This window comes from Sapajus apella, unplaced genomic scaffold (genome assembly GCF_009761245.1).
Source record: "Sapajus apella isolate SASKATOON/1434 unplaced genomic scaffold, GSC_monkey_1.0 scaffold38, whole genome shotgun sequence".
Classification (NCBI taxonomy): domain Eukaryota; kingdom Metazoa; phylum Chordata; class Mammalia; order Primates; family Cebidae; genus Sapajus; species Sapajus apella.
Genome location: NW_022436978.1, coordinates 16,519,914 through 16,533,764, shown reverse-complemented (window position 1 = coordinate 16,533,764; position 13,851 = coordinate 16,519,914). Strand labels below are relative to the sequence as shown.

The 13,851-nt window shown below is 40.2% G+C and overlaps 1 protein-coding gene across 7 annotated transcripts in view; it reads left to right on the top strand.

Annotated features, from left to right (window-relative positions):
• Window positions 1-13,851, top strand: part of VPS8 (VPS8 subunit of CORVET complex) — a 244,417-nt gene that overhangs the window by 132,360 nt on the left and 98,206 nt on the right. For all 7 annotated transcript variants that reach the window (XM_032298379.1, XM_032298382.1, XM_032298381.1 and 4 more), the window contains 2 exons: window positions 6,131-6,220; window positions 10,421-10,467. In XM_032298379.1, coding sequence (XP_032154270.1) covers window positions 6,131-6,220; window positions 10,421-10,467 — 137 coding nt within the window. The remainder of the gene's footprint in view (window positions 1-6,130; window positions 6,221-10,420; window positions 10,468-13,851) is intronic.

Here is a 13,851-nt window from a genome sequence, read left to right as displayed (position 1 = left end):
TTTTTTTTTTTTTTTTTTGAGACAGAGTTTCGCTCTTGTTACCCAGGCTGGAGTGCAATGGCGCGATCTCGGCTCACCGCAACCTCCGCCTCCTGGGTTCAGGCAATTCTCCTGCCCCAGCCTCCTGAGTCGCTGGGATTACAGGCACGCGCCACCATGCCCAGCTAATTTTTTGTAGTTTTAGTAGAGACGGGGTTTCACCATGTTGACCAGGATGGTCTCGATCTCTTGACCTCGTGATCCACCCGCCTCGGCCTCCCAAAGTGCTGGGATTACAGGCTTGAGCCACCGTGCCTGGCCAGCTTAATGGTTCTTAACACATTTGGGGCTCTACACTTTTTTTTGAAAACGTAATGAAAGATTTAGACTTATGCCTCGTAATATTGCACATGTGCATGAATACATGATTCTGTTTACAGTTTCAGGGATCTATAGATCCCTAAAAGTCTTTCTTAGAGGAAGAATCTCTGGTTCAAATGGTTTTTTCAATATGAAAGGTTTCATTAGAGTGTGTTGACATTTTATATTTTGAAATTTATAAAGCATTCAAAAAAGGACATAAAACAAATGTACTGCTTAATAAAAAAAATTAAAAGGCAAACATCCTAGATCCTGAACAAGATATGTTTTATTTCCATACCTCAGACTTTTCGCATGTCTTCTTTTCTAATCACAGTCTTTCTTCCCCTCTTCCACATATAGCCATTTTCCTGGTTTTTGTGACAATTTCTTGCCTTTTTGTATACTGTTACTGCATACGCATGCATCCCTAAATATATGTTTTCGTTTTGCCTATTTTCAAATTTTATGAAAATGAAGTCACTTTATTAATTGTACTTTAGGTTCTGGGTTACATGTGCAGATCATACAGGATTGTTGCATAGGTACACATATGACAATGTGGTTTGCTGCCTCCATCCCTCCGTCACCTGCATCTGACATTTCTCCCTGTGTTATCTCTCCATGACCTCCCCACCCGCCCCTCCCTTGGCACCCCCTGACAGACTCCAGTGTTCTCCCTCCCTGACCTCCCCACTGTCTCTCCCCTGGCACCCCCCCGGCAGACTCCAGTGTGTGATGCTCCCCTCCCTGTGTCCATGTGTTCTCATTGTTCAACACCCGCCTATGAGTGAGAACATGCAGTGTTTGATTTTCTGTTCTTGTGTTAGTTCGCTGAGAATAATAGTTGCCGGATTCATCCATGTCCCTGCAAAGGACACCAACTCATTGTTTTTTATGGCTGCATAGCATTCCATGGTGTATATGTGCCACATTTTCCTTGTCCAGTCTGTCGTCAATGGGTATTTTCTTGGTTCCAGGTTTTTGCTATGGTAAACAGTGCCGCTATGAACATATGTGTGCGTGTGTCTTTATAATAGAATGATTTATAATCCTTTGGATACATACTCACTAATGGGATTGCTGGGTCAAATGGAATTTCTATTTCTAGGTCCTTGAGGAATCGCCACACTGTCTTCCACAATGGTTGAACTAGTTTACACTCCCACCAATAATGTAAAAGTGTTCCTATTTCTCCACACCCTCTCCAGTATCTGTTGTCTCCAGATTTTTTAATGATCACCATTCTAACTGGCGTGAGATGGTATCTCAATGTGGTTTTGATTTGCATTTCTCTAATGACCAGTGATGATGAGCATTTTTTCATATGTTTGTTGGCCTCATATATGTCTTCTTTTGAAAAGTGTCTGTTCATGTCCTTTGGCCACTTTTGAATGGGGTTGTTTTTCTTCTTGTAAATCTGTTTTAGTTCTTTGTAGATTCTGGATATTAGCCTTTTGTCAGATGGGTAGATTGCAAAATTTTTTTCCCGTTCTGTTGGTTTCCTGTTCACTCTAATGATTGTTTCTTTTGCTATACAGAAGCTTTGGAGTTTAATTAGATCCCATTTGTCTATTTGGCTTTTGTTGCCAATGCTTTTGGTGTTTTAGTCATGAAGTCCTTGCCTGTGCCTATGTCCTGAATGACTTTGCCTAGATTTTCTCTAGGGTTTTTATGGTGTTAGGTCTTATGTTTAAGTCTTTAATCCATCTGGAGTTAATTTTAGTGTAAGGTGTCAGGAAGGGGTCCAGTTTCTGCTTTCTGCACACTGCTAGCCAGTTTTCCCAACACCATTTATTAAACAGGTAATCCTTTCCCCATTGTTTGTTTTTGTGAGGTTTGTCAAAGATCAGATGGTTGTAGATGTGTGGCATTGCCTCCAAGACCTCTGTTCTGTTCCATTGGTATATATCTCTGTTTTGGTACCAGTACCACGCTGTTTTGATGACTGTAGCTTTGTCATATAGTTTGAAATCAGGTAGCAAATCACACTTTATTTTCTTATTTGTGCCCAGTATTTTGCTTGAGAAGATTGCCAAGTATTTTGTTTGAGAACATTTTGTTTTATGTAGCTACAGTTAATTTTTATTGTATAATATTCCATTTTACAGGTATATCACAATTTATTCATTCTACTGCTGGTAAATATTTCAGTTGTTTCTAGTTTTAACTATTAAGAATAGTCCGTTCATAATCATTCTTATGTGCACATCTTGAGTACAGCTGTATTCGTTTCTCTAAGGCAGTGATTCTCAGTTTTGTTCACAAACCAACATCATGGCATCAGCTAAGAATTTGATAGAAATGCAAAGTTTGGACCCCCTTCTCAGACCTACTGAATCAGAAACTCTAGGGGTGAGGCCCAGCAATCCTTTAAGGTATTCTGATGCATGCTAATTCATAATCTCTGCTCTAGAGTATATAATTGCTAGATAACTGAGATTAATATTTTAAATTTTGCTGGATGCCCACACTGTATGAGAGTTCTCATGGACTCTCTATCCTTGGCAGACTTTAAATCTTTGCCAGCCTAGTGGATGTGTAATGATATCTAATTATGTTTTACATTTACACTTCCTTAATTACTAATAAGATTGACAACCTTTTCATATATTTATTGGCCATTTAAATTTTCTCTTTTGTGAAGTGCCTGCTGAACTCTTTTGTCCACTTTTCTGTTTGAATATCTCATACTTATTGCTTTGTAAGATTTCTTTATGTATTGTGAATATTAGTCTTTTGTCAGCAATATATTCTCCGACTCTGTGGCTTTTCCTTTCAATCTGTTTTTTTTGTTGTTGTTGTTGAGATAGAGTCTTGCTCTGTCACCCAGGCTGGAGTGCAGTGGTGTGATCTTGGCTCACTGCAGCCTCTGCCTCCCAGGTTCAAGCAATTCTCCTGCCTCAGCCTCCCGAGTAGCTGAAACTACATTTGCATGACACCACGCCCAACTAATTTTTTGTATTTTTAGTAGAGCTGGGGTTTCACCGTGTTAGCCGGGATGGTCTTGATCTTCTAACCTTGTGATCCATCCACCTTGGCCTCACAAAGTGCTGGGATTACAGGCGTCAGCCACCTTGCCTGGCCCTTTTTAAATCTTTTTGTGTGTGTTTTTTTTTAAAGTGGTCAAAATAATCATCCCCCTCCCCCACCATATGTCCTGCTTTCTTTCTTATTTTAGTGTTTGGCTCTTGAGTTCCACCGGAAAGCAATTTTTATACATAGTATGAGACAGAAGTCCAGTTAATTTTTTAGAATACTGATGCCCAGTTTTCCCAGCATCAGTTATTTTTAAAGGTTACCTTTTCCTGTTGCTCAGAATGGATGCCTTTGTGATGAGTATATCGAGGATCTGTGTGCTTGTCTGTTTCTCTGGGCCCTGTGTCTCACTGGTCTGTTTGTCTGTCTCTGCATCAGTACCACACTGTTTTTAATATTGTTGCTGTATATGATTCTTGATATCTTTAAGAAAATCTTGGCTATTACTGACTTTTGATACTCCCAAATACATTTTAGAATCAGCTTATCAATTTCCACCAAAAAGCTTTTTAACTTTGTGGTTATGACAGGTATTGCATTGAATCTATCAATAATTTTGAAGATAATTTGCAATCTTTACAATTATTGAGACTTCCTCCATGACTGTATGGTATAATCCTTTATTTAATATCTTCCCATAATGTTTTATAATGTTCTCTATGGAGATTTTCCATCCTTTGTTTTTGTTTTGTTTTTGAGATGGAGCCTCACTCACTGTACGTGTGAGTCTCACTTACTGAGTGCAGTGGCACCATCTAGGCTCACTGCAGACCTCTGCCTCCTGGGTTCAAGTGATTTGCCTGCCTCATCCTCCCTGAGTAGCAGGGATTACAGATGTGGTTACCATGCACAGTTTATTTCTGTATTTTTAGTAAAGACAGGGTTTTGGCATGTTGGCCAGGCTGGTCTCCAACTTCTGACCTGATTCAACTGCCTCAGCCTCCCAAAGTGCTGGGATTATAAGCATGAGCCACCATGCCTCGCCCCATCCTTTGTTATACTTACTGTCACAACTTCATATTTTTAATGCTGTTATTAACAGCATTTTAAAGAATGTCATTTCCAACATAAGTATGTTTAGTATAAGGATTTTTATGGACGTTTTCTTCTACTTCTAGTATGCCAAAAGTTTCCTCATGAATGGATTTTGAATTTTATCAAGTTTTCTTCCTTATTCTGTTTTTGTGTTAAATTTTATTGGTTTTAAACCAACCTTGATATCTGCAGATAAGTGCAACTTGATCCCGATGTGTTATTCTTTTTATATATTGCTGAATTTCATTTGTATTTGGAGTATTTGTATCAATATTCATGGTTCAGACTGATCTGTAATTTTGCCACATTGTGTTTAGGTGGCAGATTGTTACTAGCCGCATACAGTGAGCTGAAGAGTTTTTGATTCTTCTGTTCTCTGTTGTAAGAGGTTTAGTTAATGTTAATTATTTCTTCTTTAAATGGTTACTGGAACCTATTAGTGAAGCTGTTTGGACCTACGGTTTTCATATGGAAAGTTTTTAAACTACTCATTCAGTTATTTTAGTGGTTAAAGATCAAGTCAGCACCAGACACAGTGACTCATGCCTGTAATCCCAGCACTTTGGGAGGTTGAGGCAGGAGGATGACCTGAGCCCAGGGGTTCCAGACCAGCCTGGGCAACATGGTGAGACCCTGTCTCTACCAAAAAAAAAAAAAAATACAGACTATTTCTTCTCAAGTTGGTTTGTTAAATTGCACTTTTTAGGAATTTGTTTTGTCTAAATTTCCAAAATCTTGGCATAAATTCATTCACTGTGGTTTATTTTTGAATGTCTACAGGTCAGTAATAGTGTCTCCATTGTAACATTGATTAGCTATACCTTCTCTCTTATCAAGAGTATTGCATTAAAGTTATGTAAACTACCGTTATGTGTGGCCGCTAATTATTACGAATCTCCACGTGCTAGCTAACATGATAATTGCTAGATCTGTGGTGTATGCTGCAGTCACAGTGGCTTGTCTGAGCTTTATTCAATAGCGGTGTTTAGGCCTACATTTGGTCTTTGTGTTTTAGCTGTGTATTGTGTTTGTGTTTGATCACGGTGTTCCCACAGAGAAGGTATAATTGGAAAGGTAAAATATTAGGTGACAGAAACCAAGTAAGGAGAGAGTTTTAAAAAGGAAAGTAGTGTCCAGGAAAGTCCAAGGGGAGGACGAATTCGGAGTCTTAGATTTGACAAATAGCTTTTATTAACAGCGTTTAATTGAAAGTGGTCAACATTTTACTCTCATTTAAAATTTAAGACCTTAAATTTATTTTTAAAAGTATTTGCAGCTCCAAAATCCACTAGGCACCAGAAGTTTGAAAATTCTTAGCCAGATAAATTACATGTACACTTTCTCATTTCTTCCAGTTACTACTTGAAGCTCAAGGATGAAATGCAGTGACAGGGAATTTGGGGAGCTTTTTGTTCCTTCTGTTTCTCCTGCAGATATCATGGCTGAAATCCAGAACTCTGTAGTGCTTTCATTTTCAAAGAATTCTGGATTACGTTTCTTTAAATTAAATTTTGATTTTTTTTTTTTTTTGCATGGCACATTTATTATTTTGCTCATTTGCAAAGTGCCGTTTAAATTGAGGCTGTACATCAAGCTCTACTGAGACGCACTGTGGAAGCTTGCGACAGTGTGGAGGTGGGTAATCATGCCCCTCATCTGTGGACATGCTGTGTAAACGAAGCATTAAAGATGGCTTTGTCTTCTCCTTTAACTCCAGGAACTGGTGGCCCTGAAGCCCTGTAAAGCTGCGGAGCTGGTTGCTACCCATTTTTCTGGACATATTGAAACGGTCATTAAAAAACTTCAGGTACATATTGCAGATATATATTGGGAAAAAATATCTAGTGGGGGGATGGTTATTAAATCTTCATCTGAGAAGTTTTGATTGTAGTGATTTCTTCCGTTGATATTTGTTAGCAGTTTCTATTAGGCTGGTGCAAAAGTGATTGTGGTTTTTGCCATTTCTTTAATGACACCAACCTAATACACCGTGTGTGTGTGTGTGCGTGTGTGTATGCGCGCACACGCGCAGTTATGTGATGATCTCTTAGTTTGGAAATGAGGGAGTTCATCTTTGTGCGTAACAAATATGAGCATCAAAGAAGCCTTTCTGAAACTATAATGTACTTATTCTAGAAATCCTAATCCACAGGTCTCTCTTCCATTTTCTTTTGCTGCAGGATCCACAGCCCTATTTTCTTTGAGATTCAGATTTATTCAAAACTTTGTCATCCTGAAACTGTGCTGTTTAGAATTTTTCTTGGAGAATCTTAACTAGAGTACAGCTACATGCATGGCAAATGTTGAGAAGCTCAAGCAGACGTGGTTAGTGGACTGTCTCAGGTGTTCCACTTACCACTTACCATGGCAGTGCCGATGTCGAGTTTGCTTACTGTCATTGTAGCCACAAGTGATAGAGGTAGGACAATGACAGGGACATGAAGCACCACCCAGAGTCCTCAAGTGACAGTAATAGTGGCTGGGAATAGCTGTGCAAGATGGAAATCAGAGCAGTGAGTGGGAGGCAGCTGGCATGAGAGACAAAAATATGGAATTCATTCATTCGAACACGTAGTGCAGCCCCGTTCTCTACCAGTGCGCTGGGCTCTGGGGACACAATAAGAATATAACCCTTTCTTAAATGCTCCTACAGAACAGAGAAGCACTTGCGTAATTGCAGCGCAGTGTTAGAAGAGCTACACTGGAGGTATGGGAAAAGTACCATACGCACAAGAGAAGGAGAGAGTGGTGGGTCGTGAGAAAGACAAGACTGTCCAGAGAGCCCTAACCTGGTCTTGCATGCTTAATGTCAGATTTCCACGCCGAGACTTGGGCAGGGCTTTCTCCATGAAAAGGTTCTGGGCACGTGAAGCCTTGAAGGCATGAAGCAGCATGCATGCTTAGAGAACCTTCAGGTCTGTGTGAAGCATGGCGTGGGGAGGGTGATGGTGGAAGTGGCATTAGATTAAGCTAGGGATAGGTGGAGGGGAGGGGCTGAGCTAGCGGAGCTGGAATATATGGCTTGCAGACAAGTACGGAACGGTTTCTTATGTGAGGCTATGAAATTTAAACTGTCTTCTGTGTACTGAGAATCACTGAAGCTGTTTTAAGCTAGAGAGCGGTATCGTTTTAAGCTAGAGATCCATTTTATGGAGTTAACTTTGGATAGCAGTGGAGAGAATGGACTGGAAAGGAGAGCAAATGGAGGAGAGAGAAGGTCTAGGCAAAAGATGGAGACGACCAGCCCTAAGTCAGTGGCAGCTGGAGAGGACAGATTTAGGATACTTTTGTGAAGTAAAATGTATAGTATCTGCAAATTAGTTGAATGTGATAGGAAGAGTTAAAAACAACTCCCAGAGGCCGGGCGCGGTGGCTCACACCTGTAATCCCAGCACTTAAGGAGGCTGAGGTGGGTGGATCATGAGGTCAGGAGTTTTAGACCATCCTGGCCAAGATGGTAAAACCCGGTCTTTACTAAAATACAAAAATTTGCCGGGTGCAGTGACAGGCACCTATAATCCCAGCTACTTAGGAGGCTGAGGGAGAAGAATCACTTGAACCTGGGAGGCGGAGGTTGCTGTAAGTCAAGATTGTGCCACTGCACTCTAGCCTGGGTGACAAAGCAAGACTCTGTCAAAAAAAGAAAAAAATTCCCAGATATCAAGCTTGGATGTGTAGCAAGATAATGATGAGGTTCATTAACTCAAGAAAAAGACTCATCCATTAATTCAATAAATACTCCTGTACCTGCTCTGGGCAAAAGCATTGAGTGCTGAGGGTACACAAACATGTAGGTTTGATCCTGCTCTCTAAGAAGAAGACAAATAAGCCAAAAGGCAATTACAGACTAGCTTGATTGGAATGATGGTGGAGCCCAGGATGCTGGAGTAGCACACAGAAGGACATGAAACCCAGGCTAGTCGGGGAGGGGAGGAGGTGGTGTCTACCAAAACTACTCTCAGTCTCCAGAGCTGCTCTCCCCTTCGAAAGTCTGCAGCTCTGGTAAATGTTGCCTATGACGGTGGCTGTGTTGTCATTATCCTTTAAGATTTAAAATGATCACTTGTAGGATTTTCTTTTCCTTTTCTCTTTTTGTAATCTCTAAGGCTACTGAGAGATGGGCCCAGTAGATGACTAGAATGTCATTCATCAGACAAATATATCAAAGTAAAGCATGGGCTGGGCACAGCGGCTCACACCTACAATCCTAGCACTTCACAAGGCCCAGGCGGGCAGATTGCTTGAGCTCAGGAGCTCAAGACCAGCTGAGGAAACGTGGTGAAACGCCATCTCTACAAAAAAAAAAATCTAGAAAATTAGCTGGGCATGATGGTGCATGCCTTTCTTCCCAGCTATCTGGGAAGATCACCTGAACCCGGGAGGTGGAGGCTGCAGTGACCTGTGATCGTGCTGCTGCACTCCAGCCTGGGTGACAGTGAGATAGTGTTTCAAAAAGAAAAAAAAAAAAAATTAAAGTATGATGGATAAAAAAAAGGTGTCTATTTGTGGTCCATTTGTGGAGTCTTAGACATTTCTTTTAAAGAAATGAAGTATTTACTTTATTGCAAAGCTTTTTGAATTGTGCAAGAATCTCACATAGTACCTTTACTTACAAAGTAAACAATCTTACAAAGTACCTTTACTTTCGATGGCAAGAAATATGCCACTGACCAATTGTTTTCAGAATTCTTAAAATGAAAAATATGCCAGAATGTTAAGTTATAACCAGGAAGAAAGTCATGTAAAATGACACAAAGTGATAGGGAAAAAGTAGAAAATCAAAGACTGATAAAAATAAATATATTTTAAAATCATTTTTTATATTAATCTTTTTCATCTTTAAGAGTCACCTGGCTGGGCGCGGTGGCTCACGCCTGTAATCCCAGCACTTTGGGAGGCCGAGGCGGGTGGATCACGAGGTCAAGAGATCGAGACCATCCTGGTCAACATGGTGAAACCCCGTCTCTACTAAAAATACAAAAAATTAGCTGGGCATGGTGGCACGTGCCTATAATCCCAGCTATTCAGGAGGCTGAGGCAGGAGAATTGCCTGAACCCAGGAGGTGGAGGTTGCGGTGAGCCGAGATCACGCCATTGCACTCTAGCCTGAGTAACAAGAGTGAAACTCTGTCAAAAAAAAAAAAAAAAAGAGTCACCCTTTTTTTACAGGTAAAGTGTGAATGTGTCAAAAAGTAAAAAACAAAAAACCTAAACAATAACAATTTTTGCATAGGTTTCCCAAGAACTTAGAAATATTATTCATACTTTTGTATCATTTGAAGGTTTATCTCATTGAACCCTTCTGCGCTGTGCGGAAGGCAGAGAAGATAGCATTGTCTTCTTTTTTTTTTTTTTTTTTTCCCCACATAAGGAAACTGAATTGCTCAAAAGATAAGTAACTGACAGAAAGTCATGTAGCGAGTAAATGGCAAAACCGGACCAAGATTTTATGGTGTATTGATTGCTAACGTGTTGCAGGTTGATTGGCAGGCATCTCTTCTGTAGTTGTTTATATCGTTCATGAGCTTTTTTGGGGGTGGTTGTTTACTTGGACCTCAAACTCCCATCCTCCTGGGACAGACTATCTCACAGCAACCCTGTATTGCCACAGGAGGACCAGGTTAAGGCAGAGTGAAACCCATCAGTGCAGCCGCAGCTCAGCATCTGCAGAGCAGTTCCAAGCACCTGCCGCTCCGAGGGTCCTTGTGCTGGGAACAGCTTGGGGATTTGTCTCAGCAGAGGGCCTTTTTTTTTTGGCGATAATAGGGTATTTGTGTACCTTTTACACTGAGAATTGAATGTGCAACGGTGATTAGAATTACTGAGAAGACATAAAGAACCTCCAAGTGATCCTTTAGAATTTCTTAGATCTGTACAGAGGGCTTAATGGAAATAGTCAGGTATCTGTGCATTTTAAAGGGATAGGTTAGAGTAGTTCTTTACTATGGAATAATTTGAAAAATTTGTTTTAATATTTAATTGCATTTCTTATTGTTTTTCTATTCAGAACCAGGTTTTGCTTTTCAAATTTTTGAGGAGTCTTCTTGACCCAAGGTATGTTAATAAACTTTAGTCTTTCATAATATATATAAGAAATATAAGGAAATAAATTGAGATTAAGTTCCCAGCCCATGGTATCTAAATAGTACAGTTAGCTCTTAATTTTTTATATTAGTAGGAGCAACTGTTGCACAGATAATGTGAAAATACAAGATCTGAACAATAGATTGTATCTTGAGATAATATTTTTCTTTCCATTTGAACATGAGCATATATGGTGAGTTCTCATCAGTGTAAATAAAATAATGAAGCCATGCCACATGGCATGTCTCAGAAGAGTTAGCTCCCCCTCCTGCCCTGCTTCATCCTGCCTGCTCCTTACCTCGTGCGGGAGACTGATGGTAGCTCTGCTTTCCAAAGTTAACGCTTGGTTCCAAGCCTGCCTCTAAATGTATTACGTTTCAAACTCCGACTTAATATGTTTGGTTTTAAACAACTTCCTGATGGTGGGAAGGAAGTTTAAATGTGTTTTTTCAACTGCTGCTCTGATGCTTCTATCAAATAAAAACAAACTGAAGGAGATGATGAAACTAGTAATGGATTTGTAGACAAAGTAGTTCTGCATATGAGGTTTCAAAGTTTTGCTGTAACTACATACATTGGGAGTTGAGGGCAGTCATATTTAATATCCTTTAAGATAGTTATTCTTGGCCGGGCGTGGTGGCTCATGCCTGTAATCCCAGCACTTTGGGAGGCCAAGGCGGGTGGATCACGAGGTCAAGAGATCGAGACCATCCTGGTCAACATGGTGAAACCCCGTCTCTACTAAAAATACAAAAAATTAGCTGGGCATGGTGGCGCGTGCCTGTAGTCCTGGCTACTCTGGAGGCTGAGGCAGGAGAATTGCCTGAACCCGGGAGGCGGAGGTTGCGGTGAGCCGAGATCGCGCCATTGCACTCCAGCTTGGGTAACAAGAGCGAAACTCCGTCTCAAAAAAAAAAAAAAAGATAGTTAATCTTGACCAGTAGTGTGCGTCAGAATCACCTACGGAGCTTTTAAAAATTCAGATGCCTTGGCCCAACCCACAGAATCACTGGGAGTTGGATTATTTTGGTGCACACCTAGAGTTAAGCATGGAATTTTCCAAGATGGCATAGGTTTCATATCAGACATACAAACTTTAGGTGTCATAATATACGCTGGCCATTGAAAATAACTATTTACTTACTTTAGCAATTGTAATATTGTTTTTGGTTATTTCAGTGTTCTGTGCTATTTAAAATACTAGTAATTTTGTTGATTGTAAAATTTTTTTGAAAGCTCAACCATTTAAATCTTGAATAGGCTGTGATACATTTGAATTTAGTCGAACAAATGTGTATGTGTAGATGTTTACTAAAAGCAGACCGACTACATACCCCTCCACTTGTGTTCAAGACCTTTTCAAAGTATCTGTGTTTTAATTCTCTGTCCTCAGATTATTACTGAGGCTAGACATGCTTTTTAAAAATTATTTTTAAATTCCTGTTAATCATTTGTATTTCCCTCAAAGTCAGTTCAGACCCTTTTCTACTCCCAGATAATTCTGATGGAAATGTTTTGGAATTGAGTTGGGAGTGGGAGGGAAGGAAGGAAGGGGGGAAGAGGTGGGGAAAGCTGGGAGCAGGAAACATGGAAGTAGGGTGGAGGCGGGAGCTCAGGGGAGGAGGAAGGAAACACCAGCCCCACTTCTCAGCCCTTCTCCGGAGCCTGTCCACCTCCTTTTCTGTGGCACAGTTCCCTCTTTTCCTCCGCCACACTTTTCCCAGCGTTAGATCCATCCAGTCCTCTTCCCTTAGGATAATGCATTTTAATCAAGTCCTTTTCCTCTGCCATCCTACCTCTAGAGACTCAAGTGGGAAGGACAGAGGAAGCTCAGCTTTGAACTTGGCATTTTCTCAAATGAACTAGGAAAAGTGATGGTGACCAAATATTATTTTTTTTAATTTTAAAAAAAGCAGTATTAGGTCATATAAATTTCTGTGTCAAGGACCTAGTGTTCTGCTTAGAGAATCCCAGTTTGGATTCATCATAGTTTATCCTCTTACGTTACATCTTACGTAGGAGGCAGGCATTGATTTACATTATGCGCTAAACGTTTTGAATTTGATGTTTGGCGTTTCAACCATTTTTTAATAAAAAGCAAATACAAATAATGGCATTGCAGTCACTACTTAAACTAAATAGTGCCAAAAGAAAGGCATATTACAGGTATCAAAGGTCTTCAGTGGACAGCCTTGCTCCATTGTTACCTATACCTAGATTTGAAAGATGTTAGTTAGGTAAGACCTTTTATGAATGCTGTGAAAGTTGTTTTGTTCACCAGTAAACCACAGATAATTTTACTTGAGAAACAGACACATTTTATTTCCTCAAGCTAACCCTAACCAGGATAGTGACTTCTCACACATCACTCCTTCCCTGTCGTGTCCATTCAGGTGCAAGGTCCTTCCTTGCCTACCTTGAAAAGAGGCAGCGCGCTCACAGTCCTTCCTCTTCCCTTCCCCCAAAGAGCGAAAGAACCGGGAGTGACCTCACTCTGACAACAGCCAAATTTCCAGCTTTACTTTTGTCTACCAGAAATTAAGAGCCTTGAAATAACCAGCTGACCTCAGCTCTACCTTTAAAAAGAGCTCACCTTTGTATTGATCTGCCTCCAAAGTATCAAAGACCAAGGATTCTGCTTTGAGAGTCCCAATTCTTGGATTCATCGTATTGTATCCTCTTATTTTATGCCTTACATGGAAGCAGGCATTGATTTAGATTATGCTCTTAAGTTTATTTTTGAATTTGTTGTTTGGCATTTCAATCATTTTTATATAAAGAACATTTTATACGATAGTATCTCAAGCTAACCCATAAAAACCTCCTTAATCCGTAATATAAATATGTATATAATGCTAGTTATATATTGAATTCTGGATTGAGTGAGAGAAAGTAGGTTAAGAAGGTTGAGTGCAGAGGAGTAAGGAAAAAAGAGGAAGTCCTCCCTTTCTTGCTTTCAGAGCTGTTCTTAGACAAAGTTTGGAATTGGGTAAAGTTTGTTTTTGGTGTCCTTTGAACCCTACCTCCACCCCATTCTGTCCCCTTCTTTCCAGGGCTGCAGGGTACACACACTTCTTCAAGCTGTCTGCATCATAAGCACACCCAGATATAGAGGGTTCTTTATAGATTTAAAAAATCGAAATCACCTTCCTCCCTTTCCCTATCAAAACTGTTTCTGATTGCTTTGTCGATTTCTGTGTTGTATGGCCCTTTTTACAATGAGGAATATGTAAATAACATAAGAAAACAACGAAGCATTTAAAAGATGGGAAAAAACCCAAAACCTTTTCCTAATACAGTTGACCTCAAGGGTAACAAGAAAGCAGAGAGCATGGGTTGGTTTACATTAGTCTC